The following is a 24,957-nucleotide window of genomic DNA, read 5'->3' on the forward strand; positions in this document are numbered from 1 at the left end:
TCTACAATCTGCTACTTAATAGGGGGCTGTTCCCAACTCTCCCTTTACTATCGTAAGCTCTTACGACACTCAGCAAGCGTGGAACCCTGCCACAGATTGATAAATGCAGCCTCTCAGAGTGTGGGGATATACTTTTGGAAATTTAGCATAGTTTTCTGCATTCCTTTTCAATGATGCTTCTCTAAAGGTTTTATCCTCAAGTTCATAGCATCTACGTTTGGAAACCAGGAGATGTGTTGTTATTGGCAACCGTTGAGCCGTTTTTTTAGACAATGGAAAAATCTTCAACAGTCCATTAATTCAGTGACCACTTAAGAATCAGTAGGCTTAACTACGTCACTTTAATTTAATGGGATTTATGTCAGTAGATAAATATTTATAAATATATTGTTATGTTATTGAACCATTTAATAAGTCCACTCATTCCACTCAGAAAATGTCAAGACATGCTTAACACTGTCCAATCATAATTATACAGATGAAGCATGAGTAAAGGGTGATGCTTTCTATATAGTCTCGTTATTGTTGTCATTTTCTTGTGTTACTTTTTTATTTTGTTTCGTTTTTTCACTTTAGTTTATTTAGAAAATATTTTCTTCAATCTATTTCTTGAACTGCATTGTTGGTTAAGGGCTAAGGGCTAAGGGTTTGTAAGTACGCATTTCATGGTTAACCTGTTGAATTCCCGCACATGTGACTAATACAATTGTATTTGATCTATCAAATACGTAGGCAATAGATTATAGCCCTACAGATCATTTGAAAGCAGAAAAACTTTGAAATTGAACGTTTTATTGATAAACGTGATAATAAAATTAAAACATTTTTTTAAACACTTTTTCAGATGACAGAATTCAGTTTCCCGACCATCGGCCTGTTATGCGAGACCCAATCAATTCCCTCGAAGACATAGCCCTCTAGTGGCTCAAGAGGCAAAACGCATCGCTGGTTCCTTGAGCATTTGGTTCTACTTTAATAAAGTATTCAGATAAAAGTCGGTTAAAAAAAACGTTACTAACATTTTCACAAATGTCTGGTGGCACTTTTTATAATCTATACACATTGTAAGATGTGCACGCATAGCGTATCAAATCACTACCAAAAATTGCATCTCATGACATTTTCCCATGATCTAGTAGTTATTTCTGTGTAGAGTTCAAGGGACATTCCAAAATAGGAACGTCGTATTCTAATTGTAGATATAGTCGTAATTTCTTTACAAAGTATCATTTGATGACAACATTATGACTGCCCTTGGCTTAATGTGTCCTCATTGGTTTCTAATAATAAGGTACTAATCTTACAGACTGGCTTTAAAGGAGAAAGACAGTGAAAAATTGAGGAATTGTGGTCACATATATTAGATAAATTACATGATATTACTACTTAAGTAAATACCAGTGTTTTCCCCATTGTAATGTTAAAATAAACCATTGGAATTGGAGCAAGATACGATAGACAAGGTGGGATCTTTTTTGATTTTGTTTTGTTTGGTTAATTATGCGAATAATGTCGGTGGAAAGTTTTATCCGCCAATATTGATATAATAATCAAAGTAAACATTGGGAGTCCCGCCATAACATGTGAGGTCCGCTACCACTCGTCGAGAAAGCATGCAGTTTATTAGGCTACAGATTAAATCAATTGTGATGACGCTCGCAGGGTGGTGATAATCTTATTCTGGTGACATGATAATCGATAATTGCCTGCAGTTTGACAAATGAAAATGATCTTGCTTTTTTGTCCACAATAATAATCTCATCATGCAGTCGATATGTAAGCGGTGTGAATTGGCTAGCTAGTTAGCGGAGTGCGCGCTAACAGTGTTTCAATCGGTGACGTCACTCGCTCTGAGATCTTGAAGAAGGTAATGGTGCTTCGTGCCAGCTGGCTGGCTGACGATACTACACTTTTTCTGAAAGATGCTAACCAAATTCCCTTATCGATCAATGTGATACAATCCTTTTCCAAAGCGTCTGGTCTATATCTTAACATTAATATATGTGAACTCATGGCTGTCAAAGATTGTGTGACACCTTCATATTATGGTATTCCAGTAAATAAGAACTTACATATTTAGGCATACCCATTACAAGGGATCAGAAGTCTAGAGGCTTGCTAAGTTTTAACCCATTTATTTAAAAAAAAAACAGAAGAAGCTAAATCAATGGCTACAGAGGGACTTATCTTTAAAAGGTAGAGTCCTAATAACCCAGGCTGAAGGTATCTCTAGACTAACATATGGCACTCTATCTTTATATCTTGACAGTAAAATAAGCAAGGAGATAGACCAGATGCTTCTCAACTTTCTGTGGAGAAACTGTACCCATTACCCTTTGTTTTTTGAATATTGGTTCTGAAATAATATCCTATTGGTGAGCCAACTGGTAAATGCAGAGGGTCTTTTACTCTGTTATAAGGAATTCTTATCACTTTACAAGGTCCCTGTAACACCTAAAGATTTTGCAATTGTTTTAGATGCCGTTCCCTCAGGGGTTGCTTTATTATTCAGGAACGTGTAAAGACCTGACCCTCAGAGCCTACCTTCTGTTGACCCATCAGTAGGAAAACCTTGTTTCAACAGGATGTTGTATCTATACCTTATGTCATGCCTTATTAGAATGGATTTATTGATAATATCTGTTGGAAAAAAGTTTGGATGTTGCCACACACATACCTACTTGTTAACAAAATTAAGGAAGTTTCCTTTAAAATTATTCATAAATATTATCCTGCCAACCACTATATGAAGAAGTTTAAGGAAAACATCAACTCAAATTGCTCCTTTTCTAATGACCACCCAGAAACAGTGTTGCATCTTTTTTGGCATTGTATTCATGTAAGGAAACTGTGGCAAGACATCAGTAGATTTATAATTGAATACATTTATGAAGATCTTACACTATTGTGGAGAGATATACTGCTTAGATTCTTTACCTACGATTGAAATAAGCTGAAACATTTTTATGTAATTAATTTCCTTATTCTTTTGGGTCAAATTTCATATTCACAAATGTAAATTTACAACAACAAAAAAACACATTTTCTTAACTTACAAAAACAAATTGAACTATATTTTAAGACAATTAAATACTCTACTAACAAAAAAGTTTAGAATAATAAGTGTCTGTATGTCCTTGTGTAATGTGATTCCCCCTAGCCCAATTGTCCTTTGTATATTATTTATATATACTTGTGTTCCCCCATGTACTTCCTGTATTGATTTGTTAAGAAAAATAAGAAGAAGAAAAGGGTAATGGTGCTTCGTGGGAGACAGTTGTGTTTTTATGCGGATTTTAGAATATTCACATGAAAATCTGTCGCCATTTGGAAGGAGACCTACTGTCACGACTTCCGCCGAGGTTGGCTCTCCTGCCCGTTCAGGCTGTGCTCGGCGGTCGTCGTCACCGTCCTATTAGCCACTACCGATCCCTTTTTCGGTTATCTGTTGGTTTTGTCTAATTGTTTTCACCTGTGTGTTAGTTAATTAGTATCTGTATATAATGTAGGTTGTCCCGCCCTTGTTTTGTGCGGGATTGTTTGTTTTTGTCATTTTGTTTCGGCTGTCAGTGTTTTTGTGTTTAATTTCTCCGGTTTGTCTGTTATTTCCTGTTTTGGATATTTTTCACCCTGTTTGTATTTTGGGTTGTCCGTGTGTTTGTTGTTCACCGGCGAATATACCTCTATTCATTATTTGCTCTCTGCGCCTGATTCCACCCACCTTGACTAGTCGTGACAGAATCCCGCACCTCCCATGGAATCAGCAGGAGCAGCAGCGTCTCCTCTCCCATCGATGGAAGAGAGGGTCCTACATCATACCAGCGTGATTCAACGGATTGGTTCTGCTATGGACCAAATGATGGAGAGAATGGATCGATGGGAGAGGAGTGGCCTCTCCACCTCATCTCTAGCAACCCCTTCTCCAGCACCTCCTGTTTCTGCGACCTTATCTGGCTCTGGGGCTCTTCGGCTGACACTCCCACGGGAGTTTGACGGATCGGCGGCTGGGTGCCAGGGTTTCCTCCTTCAACTGGAATTATACCTGGCTACCGTGCGTCCTGCTCCCTCTGGAGAGGAGAGCGTGCTCGCCCTCGTCTCCTGCTTGACTGGGCAAGCCCTCGAGTGGGTCAACGCAGTGTGGAATGGTCCGGACTTGGCTAAGGATAATTACCCAGAGTTCACCCGCCGATTCCGAGCTGTTTTTGACCATCCACCCGAGGGTCGGGCGGCGGGTGAACGGCTGTTTCACCTGCGTCAGGAGACGAGGAGCGTACAGGATTTTGCCCTAGAGTTTAGGACGTTGGCAGCAGGAGCAGGATGGAACAACAGGACCTTGATTGATCATTTTAGATGTAGTCTCAGGGAGGACGTCCGCAGGGAGCTGGCATGTCGGGACACCACATATTCACTGGATGGACTTATCGATCTGGCTATCCGTCTCGACAACATGCTGGCTGCTCGCGGGCGTTCGGATCAGGTCCTGTCGTTTCCAATCCCCAGCCCCCCTGATCCTATCCCTATGTAATTAGGAGGTACAGCTTCGAGGGGGACCGGAGGAGTGTCCTCCTGCACCAGTTGTGGTCGACGAGGGCACACGTCCGACCGGTGCTGGAGGAACTCTTCTAGGAGTCGGGAGGACAGGCAGAACACTGCTCGATCACCCCAGGTGAGTAAGCACCAAACTCATTCAGAGCTTCCTGTCAGTCATGTGTTTGTATTGATTTCTTTCCCTGGGTTTTCCCCCTCTCTACAGCATAAAGCGCTAGTCGATTCAGGCGCAGCTGGGAATTTTATGGATCGTGGGCTTGCATTAAGGCTAGGGATTCCCCTGGTGTCGTTAAATCAACCTTTCCCCGTGCACTCCTTAGATAGCCGACCATTAGGGTCAGGAGTAATTAGGGAGGCTACGGTGCCGCTGGACATGGTAACGCAGGGTGATCATAAGGAGCAGATTAGCCTGTTCCTTATAGATTCACCTGCGTTTCCAGTGGTGTTGGGGGTTCCCTGGTTAGCTCAACACAGCCCAGTGATTTTCTGGCGACAGGGGGCTCTTAAGGGGTGGTCAGAGGAGAGTTCAGGTAGGTGTATAGGAGTTGCCGTTGGTGCGACTACGGTGGAGAGTCCAGACCAAGTTTCCACCGTGCGCATTCCCTCTGAATATGCCGATTTGGCTATCCCCTTCAGTAAAGGGAGGGCGACCAAATTACCACCTCATCGTCGAGAGGACTGCGCGATAAACCTTCTGGAAAACGCTGCACTTCCTAGGAGTCACGTTTATCCATTGTCCCAGGAGGAGACAGTTGCGATGGAAACATATGTTTCCGAATCGCTGGGACAGGGGTACATTCAGCCCTCCATATCACCCGTCTCCTCAAGCTTCTTTTTTGTGAAGAAGAAGGATGGAGGTCTGCGTCCATGTATTGATTATAGAGGTCTAAATTCCATTACAGTGGGGTTTAGTTACCCACTACCTCTCATCGCTACGGCAATGGAATCATTTCACGGGGCGCAATTCTTCACAAAACTGGACCTGAGGAGCGCGTATAATCTGGTACGTATCCGGGGAGGAGATGAGTGGAAAACCGCATTTAGTACTACTTCTGGTCATTATGAGTACCGCGTCATGCCATACGGTTTGAAGAATGCTCCAGCCGTTTTCCAATCCTTCGTAGATGAGATTCTCCGAGACCTGCTCGGTTAGGGAGTGGTAGTGTACATTGATGACATCTTGATCTATTCTGCCACACGCGCGGAGCATGTGTCTCTGGTGCGTAAGGTACTTGGGCGACTACTGGAGCATGACCTGTATTGCAAGGCGGAGAAATGTGAGTTTTTCAAACAGTCCGTTTCCTTCCTAGGGTATCGTATTTCCACCTCCGGGGTGGTAATGGAGGATGATCGCATTACAGCCGTGCGTAATTGGTCGACTCCGACCACGGTGAAAGAAGTGCAGCGGTTTTTAGGGTTTGCCAATTACTACCGGAGGTTTATCCGGGGTTTTGGCCAGGTGGCTGCTCCCATCACCTCACTGCTGAAGGGAGGACCGCTGCGCTTGCGCTGGTCAGCAGAGGCGGGCAGGGCTTTCAGTCGTCTGAAGGAGCTGTTCACCAATGCGCCCGTGTTGGCGCATCCGGATCCCTCTTTAGCGTTCATAGTGGAGGTGGATGCGTCCGAGGCTGGGGTTGGAGCCGTGCTGTCCCAACGCTCGGGCGTGCCATCCAAACTCCGCCCCTGTGCTTTCTTTTCGAGCAAACTCAGCCCAGCGGGGCGAAACTATGATGTGGGGGACCGGGAGTTGTTAGCTGTAGTCAAGGCTATGCAGGTGTGGAGACATTGGCTTGAGGGGGCTAAATACCCTTTTCTCATCTGGACTGACCATCGTAATCTCGAGTACATCCGGGAAGCTGAGAGACTAAATCCACGTCAGGCTAGATGGGCCATGTTTTTTACTAGGTTCCAGTTTACCCTCACATATCGGCCAGGCTCCCAAAACACCAAATCTGATGCACTGTCTCGCCTCTATGATACAGAGGAACGGTCAGTAGAGCCAACTCCCATCATTCCACCGTCATGTCTTGTGGCACCGGTGGTATGGGAGGTAAATGCTGAGATAGAGAGGGCCTCACGGTCAGAGCCAGCTCCTCCTAACTGTCCAGTAGGGACCAAGTACGTGCCGAGGGTGGTCCGGGACAAGCTGATTAGGTGGGCTCATACTCTTCCCCCCTCGGGTCATCCTGGTATCAAGAGGACAGTGCAGAGTCTGAGAGGGTAATACTGGTGGCCCACACTGGCTAAAGACGTGAGATTTTATGTCTCCTCCTGCTCAGTGTGTGCTCAGAGCAAGGCTCCTTGGCACCTACCTAGAGGGAAATTACAACCCCTCCCCGTTCCACAATGGCCGTGGACACATTTATCGGTGGATTTTCTTACCGACCTTCCCCCGCCCCAGGGAAGTACTATGATCCTGGTCGTTGTGGATCGGTTTTCTAAGTCCTGTCGTCTTATTCCGTTGCCCGGTCTTCCTACGGCCCTGCAGACTGCTGAGGCTTTGTTTACCCATGTCTTCTGGCACTATGGGGTGCCTGAGGACATCGTCTCTGATCGGGGTCCCCAATTCACGTCCAGAGTGTGGAGGGCGTTTATGGAGAGACTGGGGGTCTCGGTTAGCTTAACCTCAGGTTTTCACCCCGAGAGTAATGGGCAGGTGGAGTGCGTTAACCAGGATGTGGGCAGGTTTCTGCGGTCCTACTGTCGGGACCGGCCTGGTGAGTGGGCAAGGTATGTATGCTGATGCCATGGTATGCTCCATGGCATCAGAGTCAGACCGAGGCTCCTGCGGTGGAGGAATGGGTACAGCGCTCCAAGGACACCTGGAAAGCCGTTCAGGACTCATTACGGTTAGCGGGAGAACGGCAGAAGAGGCACGCTGACCAGCACCGCAGTGAGACCCCTGTGTTTGCATCGGGGGACAGGGTCTGGCTCTCGACCCGAAACCTGTCCCTCCGTCTGCCCTGTCGGAAGCTGGGGCCGCAGTGTGTGGGGCCGTTCAAAGTCCTGAGGAGAATAAACGAGGTGTGTTATAGGTTACAACTTCCTAGGTATTACCGTATTAACCCCTCGTTTCATGTGTCTCTCCTCAGGCCGGTGGTGGCTGGTCCCCTGCAAGAAGGTGAGGTGTCTGAGGTCCCTCCGCCCCCTCTGGACATCGATGGGCCCCCGGCGTATACAGTTCGAGGCATTCTGGATTCTAGATGCCGGGTGGGGGGCCTACAGTACCTCGTGGACTGGGAGGGGTACGGCCCGGAGGAGAGATGCTTGGTTCCGGTGAGGGACATTTTGGACCCTTCTCTCCTGATAGAATTCCACCGCCTCCACCCGGATTGCCCAGCACCTCGTCCTCCGGGTCGTCCTCGAGGACGGTGGCGGCGCGCTGCGGGAGCCGCGCGTCAGGGGGGGTACTGTCACGACTTCCGCCGAGGTTGGCTCTCCTGCCCGTTCAGGCTGTGCTCGGCGGTCGTCGTCACCGTCCTATTAGCCACTACCGATCCCTTTTTCGGTTATCTGTTGGTTTTGTCTAATTGTTTTCACCTGTGTGTTAGTTAATTAGTATCTGTATATAATGTAGGTTGTCCAGCCCTTGTTTTGTGCGGGATTGTTTGTTTTTGTCATTTCGTTTCGGCTGTCGGTGTTTTTGTGTTTTATTTCTCCGGTTTGTCTGTTATTTCCTGTTTTGGATATTTTTCACCCTGTTTGTATTTTGGGTTGTCCATGTTTGTTGTTCACCGGAGAATATACCTCTATCCATTATTTGCTCTCTGCGCCTGATTCCACACACCTTGACTAGTCGTGACACCTACCTACTGATAATAATTCCCATCATGAGAATGGTATTAGTAGCAAACTAGATTAGCTATGTTTCCATCAACTTGTTCAGGGAGGTTTTGTCAACATTTAGAAAGTTTGCATGGAAAATAGATTAAACAATTGCCTGCTAGGGTACATTTCCATTTATTTTCCTAGGCAAGTCAGTTAAGAACAAATTCCTATTTTCAATGACGGCCTGGGAACAGTGGTTGACTGCCTTGTTCAGGGGCAGAACGACAGATTTTTACCTTGTCAGCTTGGGGATTCAAACTTGCAACCTTTCAGTTAGTAGCCCAACACTCTAACCACTAAGCTACCCTGACTTAACTATCTTGTGTCGATAAAAACAGCTGGACGTAATGATGTCACACTCAGTAATGACATCACTGCCCATCCCTTCCTTCAGGTTTTGCTCAAATCCTACACCTCAACCCGAGCATTCCGTTCTGCCACCTCTAGTCTCTTGGCCCTCCCACCCCTACGGGAGGGCAGCTATGGCACAGACCAGTCTAAGCTGTTCTCTGTCCTGTCATGGAGAAGCTAGGACAGCAGAGTCCCTGCCCATCTTCCAAAAGCACCTGAAACGCTACCTCTTCAAAGATAATTTTTACATAATCCCATCCTCACCTCGACCCCTCCCCCCTTTCTAGCTCTGACTTTGCTGTAACTACACTCTAGACCCAAACTGCTGCAGACCTATATCTATCCTACCCTGCCTTTCTAAGGTCTTCAAAAGCCAAGTTAACAAACAGATTACCGACCATTTCGAATCCCACGCACCTTCTCCGCTATGCAATCTGGTTTCAGAGCTGGTCATGGGTGCACCTCAGCCACGTTCAAGGTCCTAAACGATATCTTAACCGCCATAGATAAGAAACAATACTATGCAGCCCTATTCTTTGACCTGGCCAAGGCTTTCGACTCTGTCAATCACCACATCCTCATCGGCAGACTCGATAGCCTTGGTGTCTCAAATGATTGCCTCGCCTGGTTCACCAACTACTTCTCTGATAGAGTTCAGTGTGTCAAATCAGAGGGCCTGTTGTCCGGGCCTCTGGCAGTCTCTATGGGGGTGCCACTGGGTTCAATTCTTGGGCCGACTCACTTCTCTGTATACATCAATGACGTCACTCTTGCTGCTGGTGAGTCTCTGATTCACCTCTTCACAGACGACACCATTCTATATACTTCTGGCCCTTCTTTGGACACTATGTTAACAAACCCTCCAGACGAGCTTCAATGCCATACAACTCTCCTTCGGTGGCCTCCAACTGCTCTTAAATAAAAGTAAAACTATTTTGCACGCCCAATTTTTCAGTTTTTGATTTGTTAAAAAAGTTTGAAATATCCAATAAATGTCGTTCCACTTCATGATTGTGTCCCACTTGTTGTTGATTCTTCACAATGAAATGTGGCAAAAGGTCGCAAAGTTCAAGGGGGCCGAATACTTTCACAAGACACTGTACCTCTTCCCCTACTGTATTTATTTATTTTGCTCCTTTGCACCCCATTATTCTACTTTGCAAATTCTTCCACTACAAATCTACCATTCCAGTGTTTTACTTGCTATATTGTATTTACTTCGCCACCATGGCCTTATTTTGCCTTTACCTCCCTTATCTCACTTCATTTGCTCACATTGTATATAGACTTATTTTTCTATTGTATTATTGCCTGTATGTTTGTTTTACTCCATGTGTAACTCTATGTTGTTGTGTGTCGAACTGCTTTGCTTTATCTTGGCCAGGTCGCAATTGTAAATGAGAACTTGTTCTCAACTTGCCTACCTGGTTAAATAAAGGTGAAATAAATCCCACCGCACCTGTTCATATTGAGGAAAAGTGTAGCCTACTTACTATGCCTGTGATATGTGGATGTCTCACTTAGCTATCTGAAGTCGCTCTGGATAGGAGCTCTGCTAAATTACTCAAATGTAAAAACACTTTTTTTTTCTCACAAAAACCGTGTTGAAAAAACAAGTGTTTCTATTACTCTTTCAGGCTAATTCCGCATTGGAGCCTGTAGTCTACCCTCCCACCTATCTGTTTCCTGTCTCAGGTAGCCTGGGAAATCCAGCATGGATGGAATGCAATAATTGACTAACATTTGCCATATTCTAATAATTCTCATGTGCCTATGTATCACCAAGGTCTGTGCCATGGTGACACTTGCACTCCTGTAGATCTGAAATAATTTGATGGTGAAACTAGCTAGCCAACTAGAAAGCAATGCAAAGCAATTCAGCCATTATTGAAATTCAGGACAATCCTTGTCTTGCAAAGATAAACATTTTTGTTGATAAGAATATATTTTTTCAAGCACTGGGCCTAGGCATTTAGAATAAAATGTGAAGTTGAGTTTTATAGTCATGTAATGACACGTACACTGCATACTTCAAAATTAATGTGGCAATTATCATTTAATCAGTTTCCATCATTGGTCACAACAAAAAAAGTTGAGACAAAAAAAAGTCACCAATTTTCCTGACATTTCCACCACACATTTTTTTTGCATCGATTTTGTCAAATAAACTTGGGTCAATGGGCTCTACTTCACAAAGCCGCACACGGCCAACATTCGTTAGGGTGTCTACTGTACTTAAAATACAGTTACACACATACAAAAATAAGGACTAATGACACTTTGTTATGAGAGGCATATTTAATCATCCTCAGCTCCAATAAATAAATACTGATCCCATGAACTTGAAAAAGAAACCATTATGACAGGACAAATCAACCCCCTGAGGACATGGAGACAACATTTTACAACTAACAGTGTGTGTTGTAGAACATGTGAGCCCAGGAGCTGCAGTCACTCCTTCTTGGGGAAACCTGCACAAACCAGTTCATATATGACATATGCAGATCCTGCAATGAAAAGTAAGAGGTTAATAATTAAATAGTCTTATTTCAAAAGGCACTGAGCAACTTAAAGTGATATTGTACAACCAGAATGGTGTCTGGAGTTTTTGGGGCTACTGGAGTAGCCTATTCCATTCTCATCTATCAAATACATAGGCTATAGATTATAACCTAACAGATAATTTTGAAAAACAACTTTTTCAAATGAACGTTATTGATTATTGACGTGTATTGAAATTAAAACAGAGATGTCACAACTTTTACAGACGAGAGAATGCATAATGTGAGACCCAAGCAATTCCCTCGAAGACAGTGCCCTCTAGGGGCTCAAAAGGCAAAATGCACATGCGGAAAGCACTGCAGCGATGCTTTCTGGTGCATTGCTTCAGAAAAAGCTAGGTAATTTAAAAAAACGAAGATTTCATAAAAAAATGAAACTTTTAATCTGCTATATAACACTGTAAGATGTGCACGCATATCGTATCAAATCACCAACAAAAAAGTAAACAATAGATCAAATTGCATCTCATGACATTTTCCCATGATCTAGTCCGATTTCTGTAGGCTAGAGCTCAAGGACATTCCAAAATAGGAACGTCATTCTAATCGTAGATTTCTCATTTCTTTACAAAGTATCATTTGATGACAATATTAACACACTGACCTTGGCCTAATGTGCCCTTGGTTTGGAACTATAAGGTATTAATCTTGCAGACAAGTTTTAAAAACGGAGCCACACTGCAGAAGTGGGAAATCAATTGTATTACTACTTAAAACAAATAGCAAAGTGTTTTTCCACTGCAATTTTAAAATAAACCATTGAAGTTGGACCTTAAATGGTACACGTGTTTATAAGATCTGTAAGTACAGTGCATTCAGAAAGTATTCAGACCCCTTGACTTTTTCCACATATTGTTACGTTACAGCCTTATTCAAAAAATGTATTCCATTTTTTCCCTCATCTAACACAATACCCCATAATGAAAAAGAGAAAACAGGTTTAGAGAGGTTTGCAAATGTATTAAACATTTTAAAAACTGATATACCTTGTACACTAAGTATTCAGACCCTTTGCTATGAGACTCTAAATTGAGCTCAGGTGCATTGATCACCCTTGAAATGTTTCCACAACTTGGCGTCTACCTGTGGTAAATTCAATTGATTGGACATGATTTGGAATGGCACACGCCTGTCTATATAAGGTCCCACAGTTGACAGCGTAAATAAAGTACAGTGCCTTGCGAAAGTATTCAGCCCCCTTGAACTTTGCGACCTTTTGCCACATTTCAGGCTTCAAACATAAAGATATAAAACTGTATTTTTTGTGAAGAATCAACAACAAGTTGGACACAATCATGAAGTGGAACGACATTTATTGGATTTTTCAAACTTTTTTAACAAATCAAAAACTGAAAACTTGGGCGTGCAAAATTATTCAGCCCCCTTAAGTTAATACTTTGTAGCGCCACCTTTTGCTGCGATTACAGCTGTAAGTCGCTTGGGGTATGTCTCTATCAGTTTTGCACATTGAGAGACTGAAATTGTTTCCCATTCCTCTTTGCAAAACAGCTCGAGCTCAGTGAGGTTGGATGGAGAGCATTTGTGAACAGCAGTTTTCAGTTCTTTCCACAGATTCTCGATTGGATTCAGGTCTGGACTTTGACTTGGACATTCTAACACCTGGATATGTTTATTTTTGAACCATTCCATTGTAGATTTTGCTTTATGTTTTGGATCATTGTCTTGTTGGAAGACAAATCTCCGTCCCAGTCTCAGGTCTTTTGCAGACTCCATCAGGTTTTCTTCCAGAATGGTCCTGTATTTGGATCCATCCATCTTCCCATCAATTTTAACCATCTTCCCTGTCCCTGCTTAAGAAAAGCAGGCCCAAACCATGATGCTGCCACCACCATGTTTGACAGTGGGGATGGTGTGTTCAGGGTGATGAGCTGTGTTGCTTTTACGCCAAACATAACGTTTTGCATTGTTGCCAAAAAGTTCAATTTTGGTTTCATCTGACCAGAGCACCTTCTTCCACATGTTTGGTGTGTCTCCCAGGTGGCTTGTGGCAAACTTTAAACGACACTTTTTATGGATATCTTAAAGAAATGGCTTTCTTCTTGCCACTCTTCCATAAAGGCCAGATTTGTGCAATATACGACTGATTGTTGTCCTATGGACAGAGTCTCCCACCTCAGCTGTATATCTCTGCAGTTCATCCAGAGTGATCATGGGCTTCTTGGCTGCATCTCTGATCAGTCTTCTCCTTGTATGAGCTGAAAGTTTAGAAGGACGGCCAGTTCTTGGTAGATTTGCAGTGGTCTGATACTCCTTCCTTCCATTTCAATATTATCGCTTGCACAGTGCTCCTTGGGATGTTTAAAGCTTGGGAAATCTTTTTGTATCCAAATCCGGCTTTAAACTTTTTCACAACAGTATCTCGGACCTGCCTGGTGTGTTCCTTGTTCTTCATGATGCTCTCTGCGCTTTTAACGGACCTCTGAGACTATCAACAGTGCAGATGCATTTATACGGAGACTTGATTACACACAGGTGGATTGTATTTATCATCATTAGTCATTTAGGTCAACATTGGATCATTCAAAGATCCTCACTGAATTTCTGGAGAGAGTTTGCTGTACTGAAAGTAAAGGGGCTGAATAGTTTTGCATGCCCAATGTTTCAGTTTTTGATTTGTTAAAAAAGTTTGAAATATCCAATAAATGTCGTTCCACTTCATGATTGTGTCCCACTTGTTGATTCTTCACAAAAATATACAGTTTTATATCTTTATGTTTGAAGCCTGAAATGTGGCAAAAGGTCGCAAAGTTCAAGGGGGCCGAATACTTCCGCAAGGCACTGTATGTCAGTTTAATACGTTTTCGGAGTAAAATATTTTCATTATTGGACAAAGAAAAACACAAACAACACCAGGAAATCAGCTAATAATGTTCTGGCCCCCTGACAACCCGCTCAAGAAAAAAACGGGGGGAAAAAAAAACTTGACATTGGCTAAATCTAGTTGATGAGCCCTGGTCTATACACTGGTTGTATCAACATTGTTCTATGTCATTTCAATACGTAAAACAATTAACATTGTTTATTCAGTTTAGTTTAAAGGATACACCATAACGAATGTCATCCATCCCATCATCTCTGACCACAAAACACCTGCCGTCATTTTCTGTTCGATTTCAGACGATTTTACATTTTGAATCACCACCTTTCGTCGCCACACAACAGGTGATCTACTTCACACAGCCAATGTTCATTATGGTTTGTCCTGTACTTAATATAAATTTAAACACATACAAAAAGGACGAATGACACTTCATTATGAGGCATATTTAATCATCCTCGGTTACAATAAATATTGATCCCATGAAACAGAAACCATTATGACAGGACAAATCAACCCTCTGAGGACATGGAGACAACATTTTACATCTAACAGGATGTATTGTAGAACATGTGAGCCCAGGAGCTGCAGTCACTCTTTCTTCTTGGAGAAACCTGCACAAACCAGCTCATATATGACATGCGCAGATCCTGCAATGAAACGTAAGACATTATTACTAATTAAATAAAGTGTTATTACAAAACGGTACTGAGCAATTTAATGTGGTAATGTACAACCAGACTAAACCAAGATCTTATGTCTACATGGATTAGTTTGCCATGGAGTCCATCTGTACTCACCCAGAATAGTGAGTGCCATTGTTGTTCTGTATTAGGATAGCATCGCTGACACCCCCTTTCAAATTAATTGGAATCCCATTGTCCTCCTGGTGAAGAAAAATATACTGTATTAAATTAATGTAATGCACAGCAACATACAGTACAAGCATCCTGCATCCTTTAAGCTCACTAAAGCTGTGGTGTACTCTTTCAGAGCATTTCCAATGAGGATTCACCCCAGTGATATAACCGAAAGGCTCAGACAATGTTTCCATCTACACCAGGCCGGCACCCTATGTCTCACTGAGCCATAACTCTGGCGGACCTGCTCTGACTCGGAGCCAAGGCAAGGCCCTAGGTACTTTTCAGCTTGCATTTACGTAGCAATGCCTAACTGTGAACTTTAACACCATCTCACAAAGCAGAGGTTGTTGATTCTGCTCATCACAAGTGTCACACTCCTGCTAAACACAATAATACTAGAGCTTACATTAACATAAAACACTGGCAGCCCACCAGTGTGGGGGTAAGTCCAGGGAAAAGCATCATGTGGACAGTGACTTACTTGAATTGATCTTTTCATCTCCTAGTAGAGCAAAAGGATTCACAGTGCATCTGCAGAGAACTCTATCTGGTTGGTTGAGTGGTCATTAATGCCCACAATTTTTTTTTTACCTTTATTTAACCAGGCAAGTCAGTTAAGAACATATTCTTATTTTCAATGACGGCCTGGGAACAGTGGGTTAACTGCCTGTTCAGGGGCAGAACGACAGATTTGTACCTTGTCAGCTCGGGGGTTTGAACTCGCAACCTTCCGGTTACTAGCCCAACGCTCTAACCACTAGGCTACGCTGCCGACCATTCTAACCACAGAATGCAACAAGTACATTCCAGCAATCCAGCCATTACACTTTTAATAATTTACAGCAAGATATACACAAAGTTTTAGAAAGCAACAGAGTTTGCACAATCACTTATTGAAAAGCAGCCAATGATGAGGCAGTGGCATCACTCTCCCCTGATCAGTTGCCAGTGGTAATTAGAGTCAGACATGGGTTTCTCATCAGTCTCACAACATTGTCACTATTTAATGCACTACTCTAGACAAGGGCCCATAGGTCTCTGGTCAAAAGTAGTGCACTATGTATGGAATAGGGTGTCATTTGGGACACATTATTTGACTGTTTTCAGTTTACACCCAGCATGCAAAGCATTAACATCAACCCAATGAGCTTCTGTCAATCAGATATCCGTCAACTATATGTAACTCAGGCTTCATTGGAGGGGAGCTACAAGTGGACAGGTGGACATGTCACCAGTCATCAAAACATAAATATCACTTTGTCATTAAACTAAAAATCAAAGAGTAGATTTGAACGTCATATTTTAAGGACATTGCCTATTAAAGCTGTCAGCCATAGAAACCCTGTCAATTACCTGGAAATGATTCTGCTTCTGTATGACCTTGTTCTCCAACTACCTGCGTGAGCTGTTGCTCAGCGCCCGCCACGAAACATGCTGGAGCGCCTGTCAAATTACGAAAAAGAAGCATATATTTCAAACCCATCGGCACTGTAGTTTTACAGATATATTTTAAGATCAGCGCTGGCTTGAAATATGCCGCTGTCTACCTGTGTATTTTAACCAAGTTCATTTGCCATAAACACACGTAAATAAATAAAACGTTTAGTAGATAACGTTAGCAAGCTTGCTACCTGTAAGTTAAATGGCTAGCTAGTAGTACATTACATTTAAGTCATTTAGCAGACGCTCTTATCCAGAGCGACTTAGTAGCCACTACCTGTCATCCCATAACCGCTAAAGGCTAGTGACGCTACTCGTCACTAAGCCTTGAAAAGAGTCAAACTGATTCCGTTGAATACAGATATTAACTGCAATCAAAACATGACTAAATCTATATCTTACTTGAATGTGTCCGTACATCTTTTCCCCACGTCAGTCGTCGTACAAGGACACAGTAACACCACGTTTCCGCTAGTTTCTTTGGAGGATTTACTGACGCGTCAGGAAAGGGGGCATACTGCCACATACTGGGCAGGAGTGTGAACTTGGAGAATAACCAAGCAAACACCAGCTACTGTATTCTGGGCTATAAAAGTACTGCCAAAAGTGGCTCAAGATTCAAACATTATATTAGTATACATTCACTTTTTCAATTTTGAAACATTTTTCCAACCATTTTCAAATAAAATTCTGGTTAACAACATGAGTTGTCCAGATATTATTTTATTTGTCAAGCAACAGGCGTATAATCTCCAGGTAACAGGTAACTCGTGCAAAACATATTTCACCAATTTGCAACAATCTTAGTAAGAAAATAAATAAGGATGTTTTTCCATAGAATAAAATGAATGCTAGACTTGTCCAAGGTATGTCTGTGTTCTTGCCTACTTATTTGTAATGCTAAACATGTTTTACATAATGAATTTGCAAGAATGCAGAAAGACTGGCGCCCAGGCTACATGGAGCTTTGGTCCCTGAAAACCTTAAAATTTACTATTTTCATTTGTGTTATGTTACTTAAACTTGACTCTGCATATTTTAGGCAGCTGAACATAATTACTATTTATACACTGAGAAAATAAGTTCTAAAGTACATTGAAAACATTGCAAGCCTTCCATAACGCTTGACCTGAAAATCTGTGCACATCCTTGTGCAATCTATAGAGACCTATCTGTAGCGTAAACAGACCAGAAATATGTTCCTCAAACTACTGTAATGTATGTAACAAGAACATACTTGTATGAATAAACAGCCTTGACTCAAAGCAATTCAACATTTAGCCTAATGGACTGTTCCAATTCGCTTGACCATCTTCAAACATTATTTTAAATCATTTATTCATATAGAACTAATAAACATCTATGACAGACACACACATATTTCTGAATTAAAACGGTACTATCTGCACATTGATGTAGCGTCATTACATTTCAACTTACTGTCAATACAACATCTTGACAGAAAAACCTACGTTAACTGCATAGCTTTCTGACCATGAAAAATAAATATGAGTGAACTCTCCCCTGACGTCTTTGCACTTTTGACAAGCAGGCCATTCTTACACACAGTACACAAGCCAGACAAGAGACCACCAGTGCTTGTAATTAGCCACTGGTTACACCCATGCCTCTGCTAGCCAGCATGCAACATACATACAAGATGTCTTTAGTTAGGGATGTCAGCGGTGTTGTTGCGGCTGCCATATTTGTGGTGGATGATGAGGAGGACTACTCCCAGGAAGAAGCAGACAGAGCCCACAGTGATGTAAGCGATGCCCAGGAAAGGGTTCTTGCCCCCCATCCAGGAGATGGTGCTCAGGATCACACGTTTCCGGCCTTCAAAGCTACGAACAGGATAGTCTAGGATCAACTCATTAAGGAAGACTCAACAAATGCTCAACTTCAGACCCATTTAACATGTAAGTTACAAAATAACTCTAGCAAGAAGGATCTTAAAAGTGAGTGGCTCCTGATCCGTGATTGGATCATTTATTTCTGAGGCTCAGACAGAAAAGATAGTCATGGATCAGGAGCCACTGCCATCATAAAAACGTATCATACAATAACAACGTGGACTGGTATTATATCATTTGTAGTCTATATTAGTAGAAACAACCAAGAAAGCCAGTATTCATCATCCCCCAGCTGGTGAAAACTATTGTTATTAGCAAGTGAAGGAATGGCCCCCTACTGAACACAGCCCAACATTGACCTGGTCTGTCTGACCTATTATGACAATAACTGATTTGAATATTCCTATTACATCAGAACATAAGCTATCATTCCACAAACCCAAACTTCCTGTAAAGCTGTATCATTTGAACAGCTGTCAGTGAAAGGATACTGTAGGTGACTTCCAGGGTGTAGTTGCCACGGGGAAGTGTCGGCGTCATGTTGTTCTTCTTTTGGATAATACGGTACAGCTTACGGAAAGTGGGGAGGGCAGCTGTACGCATCCACACAATGAAGTCCTCATTGATGAAGCCGTTATTCTCAGCATCTGTGTCTAGTTCATAGACAGGCTTGCGCCAGTTGATCGGCTTGGTTGTACCTGGGTGAGGAAATGATAGTGATTCCTAGTAAAAAAAATGAGACTCATCTTCAATAGTAACAATTCTGCTGAGTGCTTGCTCACCTTGAAAAGCACTTGTGAGGTTGGGGTTGCCTCCAGGATTCCTGAACTTCACATGCTTATCTGTCCACCAAGCGATCCCCTTCTTCATCAGAGGAATTTGGATTCTTGTGCCATTAGGGTCAATGTAATACAGATCCAAAGTGTCTGAGGAAAGAGATCATGAATAAACAGATCTGCTATTATTGCAACTCTAGTAATGCTGGTCTAAGAAGGACATAACGGTCTTACCATTAAACATGCTGTTGGCGATTGCACCACAGGGAGCAATTGGCATTTTTTCATTGCGAGCATAGGGCTCACACTCTTTACTGGGGTTCTGTGGACATTGCAAGCAGACATGTAACGTTAGATCATTGCACAGAACATCTTGCCAATTTGATGGAAATGTCAGATAACTAAAGATGTAAAATTGTTGATGATCAGTCAAAAGTCATTGCAGAGATTCAGGAATGCAGTGTGAAAACAGGTACCCTGTTTTAAAGGCATAATATGTACCATTAGAGAGGTGGTGTCACCATTCAGTTGACTGTCATCCCTGGACTTGACATAGCGCCGGTGATTTTGGTAGAAGTTGGACAGGCCATAATACATGAATACGTTGCTCTGTTGAGACAAAATTCTATTCAGTTGGTAGGAATAGTAACCGGAAAAGGTTGGTAACCGCTGACATAGTGTATAGGTTGCTATTTGAGAGGCAGACATCATGCTTCATACTTACTTCAAAGGGCTGTTCCAGAGAGAAGGGCAGTGCACAGGTGCATGGTCTTGTGCTGTTCCAACTAAAGCTCTGGGAGCAGTTGAAGCATGGGCTGGACATGTCAGTCCCAGTATAATCAATCTGTAATGACATGTGTACATCAAAACAGCATTTCCAAATGGCTGGAAATCTGCTGCCTAACATTATTTCAAATGTATTTATGTATTTAACAGGCAAGGCAGTTAAGAAACATTCTTATTTACAATGATGGCCTACTAATCCACAAATGGTGCACCTGTGACCTGACATCAAATACAGTACATTAACAAGTAGATTGCGAGCCTACAGTTACGCTTGTTTACAGTGAGATGCACTGGGGTCTGAACACAATCATGGTTAGATTAAGACACCGTGGCCAATCAGCTCCTTTGTTATTCAACGTGACATGCCAATTCATAATGGCTGATATGGCTACTGCTAGCTAACATGAAGACAAAAGGGGAAGTTTTTCAGTCTTCGATGTATCAGTTTGAATGTAGTTACAATTTGGAATACAGTGGCAAATTCCATCCCTGCATTGAGGTACATTGCGTCTTAATAGAATATGACTGTGTTCTGACGCAAGTGCAGCGAAAAGAGATCAAGCGTAAAGCGGTATGGTCAGAATCTGTTGGCTATAAATACATAAGCCATGGTCTAATTAAGCAATAAGGCACGAGTGGGTGTGGTATTTGGCAAATATAACTAACGCTAAGGGCTGTTCTTACACGCAATGCGGAGTGCCTGGATACAGCCCATAGCCGTGGTACTGTAAGCACAACCCGAGTTGCCTTATTGCTATTATAAACTGCTTACAAATGTAACTAAACTAGTAAAAATAAATGTCATGCCCGTGCTATATGGTCTCATAAACCACGGCATACAGCCAATCAGCATTCAGTTTCTAATTTGTAGGACTTGTTTGTGTTTAGGCTATATTTTCTGTTGATACCGATCATGATGAGAAACAACATTGGTGGGTGTGCATATACAAGCAAATAGTGATTGAGGCACATGGAAGTGTGTAAAACAATCGCTTTTTTTGGTGGCGGGATCAGGCTTCCCATACACCTGTCCCATCCTCCTCCCTAGCACTAAAGGTGCCTCCTCCCTAGTGATACTGGTGCCCCCTTTCTCTTGGACTTACTGAGTACAGTAGACAGCTCGCTAAGCATCCCGTATTAGCACGGGCCTTACCTCGAACTCCTTGATGTTGTTGGACGTGACGTAGAGACCGATACCAATGGGGATGAAGATAAGCCCGATAACGAAGAAAGCTGGAAGAACTGTGCCAGCTGTCAGGATGGGTTGCCAAGCAGGTAATCGTTGTTGTTTAAAAGCTGTGTTATCGGGCTTTTTATTCTGGATGGTCCCACCACCAGGTACGGTGACGTGACCGTCTTCCTTCGCGTTGTAGCTCGACGCCATCATGGCTTCACTCAGAACGGTTCTGTTCTAAAATAAAACAACCAGTAGCAGCTATTATAGCGAGACTCCCTGAAGCTGAAGAAGCTAACAATTTAGCTGAGACAAGTATGATAATGCTCTGATACATAAGGTATAATTGTGGTCGCGTTCTATAGGTTATTTCGCAAGATAACTCATTTTAATGAAATATAGCTACCCCAGCGTTACGAACAGCCAAGTCAGGAAGTTTTTTTGGTTTTCTTTTGACCTACGTCATGACGTCATCAAATATGATGAACGTTTCACCCGAGACAAAACCTAATTTTCATATATAATATCCTTTTAATTCAAATTATTTTTTAATGTAATAAAATATGTTTTTGTTTTTCCCAATAAATTGATGTTGAACATTCTCGTGACCTGAATTGACCAAAACCATGTTCTTGATTTGTCTACTTGGAGATCAAATGATGAATCTTCATTTAATGGCAAACATCTGTTTGAATATTCAGATATATTGAAGCAAATAAATAACCAGCTGATATAGCATACATGGGTCATCCTTGGACAACTGTGCCTGATTACCTGGATTGATATCATAAATTACCTTTTCAGGGCACATTATCTAGACTGTGTGCATGCTATAAAATGCACACAATGCTCTGTATGTTGTCCATAAAGTTCACCAAATAGCCATGGTCAACTGATGGTGTCTTGTAGCATGTTTTTATCTGCTTTATAGTAATGCATAGCCTATTAATCCAATCTAGTCTCTTAATAATACAAATCATTTGGTGGGTGCTTATATTTGAGAAAAGATTGGAAAGCAGCTGCGGTCATCCCCCTCTTAAAGGGGGGGACACTCTTGACCCAAACTGCTACAGACCTATATCTATCCTACCATGCCTTTCTAAGGTCTTCGAAAGCCAAGTCAACAAACAGATTACCAACCATATCGAATCTCACCATACCTTCTCTGCTATGCAATCTGGTTTCAGAGCTGGTCATGGGTGCACCTCAGCCACGCTCAAGGTCCTAAACGATATCTTAACCGCAATCGATAAGAAACATTACTGTGCAGCCGTATTCATTGATGTGGCCAAGGCTTTCGACTCAGTCAATCACCACATCCTCTTTGGCAGACCCGACAGCCTTGGTTTCTCAAATGATTGCCTCGCCTGGTTCACCAACTACTTCTCTGATAGAGTTCAGTGTGTCAAATTGGAGGGTCTGCTGTCTGGACCTCTGGCAGTCTCTATGGGGGTGCCACTGGGTTCAATTCTTGGACCGACTCTCTTCTCTGTATACATCAATGAGGTCGCTCTTCCTGCTAGTGAGTCTCTGATCCACCTCTACGCAGACGACACCATTCTGTATACTTCTGGCCCTTCTGTCATGTTTGTCATTTATTGTCATGTCTTGTCCCTGTGCTCCCCATGCTATTCGTTTCCCTCTGCTGGTCTTGTTTGGTTCTATCCCTCTCTCTCCCCCTCCCTCTCTCACTCTCTCGCTCTCTCTTCTCTCTGTCGTTCCGTTCCTGCTCCCAGCTGTTCCTATTCCCCTAATCATCATTTAGTCTTCCCACACCTGTTCCCGATCCTTTCCCCTGATTAGAGTCCCTATTTATTCCTTTGTGATCCGTTCCTGTTCCGTCGGTTCCTTGTATTGTATTCACCATGCCGTGATTGCGTTTCGCCCTGTCCTGTCGTGTTTTTGCCGTGATTGTGTATCACCCTGTCCTGTCGTGTTTTGTGCCTTCATCAGATGCTGCGTGTGAGCAGGTGTCTCAGTCGACTACGGCCTGCGCCTACCCGGCGACCTGCAGTCTGTGGCCGCTTCTCCAGTTGTTTCCCCTCTACAAGTCTAGAGGAATTCTGTTATTCCGTTTTGGACTTTAATAAACTCTGTTTCTGTTAAGTCGCTTTTGGGTCCTCTTTTACCTGCATGACAGAAGGAACCGACCAAGGAATGGACCCAGCGACTTCAGACGCTCGTTACACTGCCGTCGAGATCCAAGGAGCCATGCTCGGCAGACACGAGCAGGAATTGTCTGCTGCTCGCCATGCCGTGGAGAACCTGGCCGCTCAGGTTTCCGACCTCTCTGGACAGTTCCAGAGTCTACGTCTCGTGCCACCTGTTACTCCCTGGCCTGCCGAGCCTCCAGAACCCAGGGTTAATAACCCACCTTGCTACTCCGGGCAGCCCACTGAGTGCCGCTCCTTTCTCACGCAGTGTGAGATTGTGTTCTCTCTCCAACCCCACACATACTCTAGAGAGAGAGCTCGGGTTGCTTACGTCATTTCACTCCTTACTGGCCGGGCTCGAGAATGGGGCACAGCTATCTGGGAGGCAAGGGCTGATTGCTCTAACAGATTCCAGAACTTTAAAGAGGAGATGATTCGGGTTTTTGACCGTTCAGTTTTTGGTGGGGAGGCTTCTAGGGCCCTGGCTTCCTTATGCCAAGGTGAACGGTCCATAACGGATTATTCCATTGAGTTTCGCACTCTTGCTGCCTCTAGTGAGTGGAACGAGCCGGCGCTGCTCGCTCGTTTTCTGGAGGGACTCCACGCAGTGGTTAAGGATGAGATTCTCTCCCGGGAGGTTCCTTCAGATGTGGACTCTTTGATTGCTCTCGCCATCCGCATAGAACGACGGGTAGATCTTCGTCACCGGGCTCGTGGAAGAGAGCTCGCATCAACGGTGTTTCCCTGCTCCGCATCGCAACCATCTCCCTCCTCTGGCTTTGAGACTGAGCCCATGCAGCTGGGAGGGATTCGCATCTCGAATAAGGAGAGGGAACGGAGGATCACCAACCGCCTGTGCCTCTATTGCGGAGTTGCTGGACATTTTGTTAATTCATGTCCAGTAAGAGGCCAGAGCCCATCAGTAAGCGGAGGGCTACTGGTGAGCGCTACTACTCAGGTCCCTTCATCTAGATCTTGTACTACTATGTCGGTCCATCTACGCTGGACCGGTTCGGGTGCTACATGCAGTGCTTTGATTGACTCTGGGGCTGAGGGTTGTTTCATGGACGAAGCATGGGCTCGGAAACATAACATTCCTTTCAGACCGTTAGACAGGCCTACGCCCATGTTTGCCTTAGATGGTAGTCATCTTCCCAGTATCAAATTTGAGACACTACCTTTAACTCTCACAGTATCTGGTAACCACAGTGAGACTATTTCTTTTTGATTTTCCGTTCACCGTTTACACCTGTTGTTTTGGGTCACCCCTGGCTTGTATGTCATAATCCTTCTATTAATTGGTCTAGTAATTCTATCCTATCCTGGAACGTTTCTTGTCATGTGAAGTGTTTAATGTCTGCCATCCCTCCCATTTCTTCTGTCCCTACTTCTCAGGAGGAACCTGGCGATTTGACAGGAGTGCCGGAGGAATATCATGATCTGCGCACGGTCTTCAGTCGGTCCCGAGCCAACTCCCTTCCTCCTCACCGGTCGTATGATTGTAGTATTGATCTCCTTCCGGGGACCACTCCTCCTCGAGGTAGACTATACTCTCTGTCGGCTCCCGAACGTAAGGCTCTCGAGGATTATTTGTCTGTGTCTCTTGACGCCGGTACCATAGTGCCTTCTTCTTCTCCGGCCGGGGCGGGGTTCTTTTTGTTAAAAAGAAGGACGGTACTCTGCGCCCCTGCGTGGATTATCGAGGGCTGAATGACATAACGGTTAAGAATCGTTATCCGCTTCCCCTTATGTCATCAGCCTTCGAGATTCTGCAGGGAGCCAGGT

At 43.4% G+C, this 24,957-nt stretch overlaps 1 protein-coding gene and 1 pseudogene across 2 annotated transcripts; both read right to left on the minus strand.

Moving 5' to 3' along the window:
- Window positions 1-14,080: 14,080 nt before the first annotated feature.
- On the minus strand, window positions 14,081-16,850 carry LOC123991584 (annotated as a pseudogene).
- Window positions 16,851-17,135: 285 nt separating this feature from the next.
- Window positions 17,136-21,487, minus strand: LOC123991585 (cell cycle control protein 50A-like). Of its 2 annotated transcripts, XM_046293213.1 has the most exons (8): window positions 21,426-21,487; window positions 20,999-21,256; window positions 19,784-19,903; window positions 19,561-19,668; window positions 19,294-19,381; window positions 19,066-19,209; window positions 18,775-18,981; window positions 17,136-18,290 (listed from the first exon to the last, which is right to left on the minus strand). In XM_046293213.1, the coding sequence occupies exons 2-8, from the start codon at window positions 21,230-21,232 to the stop codon at window positions 18,097-18,099; spliced, it is 1,095 nt and encodes a 364-aa protein (XP_046149169.1). In that variant the 5' UTR covers window positions 21,233-21,256; window positions 21,426-21,487; the 3' UTR covers window positions 17,136-18,096. The 2 variants fall into 2 exon arrangements, with proteins under 2 accessions (XP_046149169.1, XP_046149168.1); XM_046293212.1 differs by having other exon boundaries at window positions 20,999-21,475.
- Window positions 21,488-24,957: the final 3,470 nt, after the last annotated feature.

This window comes from Oncorhynchus gorbuscha, linkage group LG12 (genome assembly GCF_021184085.1).
Source record: "Oncorhynchus gorbuscha isolate QuinsamMale2020 ecotype Even-year linkage group LG12, OgorEven_v1.0, whole genome shotgun sequence".
Lineage (NCBI taxonomy): Eukaryota > Metazoa > Chordata > Actinopteri > Salmoniformes > Salmonidae > Oncorhynchus > Oncorhynchus gorbuscha.

Bases quoted from the DNA above. Each gene is read 5' to 3' on its own strand.
- LOC123991585 (XM_046293213.1), bottom strand. From the start codon at position 21,232: ATGATGGCGTCGAGCTACAACGCGAAGGAAGACGGTCACGTCACCGTA. The intron at 19,382-19,560 runs GTACATATTATG...CAATGTCCACAG, and splicing joins GTGACACCACCTCTCTAATG to AACCCCAGTAAAGAGTGTGA. The intron at 19,210-19,293 runs GTAAGACCGTTA...CTCTTTCCTCAG, and splicing joins CGCCAACAGCATGTTTAATG to ACACTTTGGATCTGTATTAC.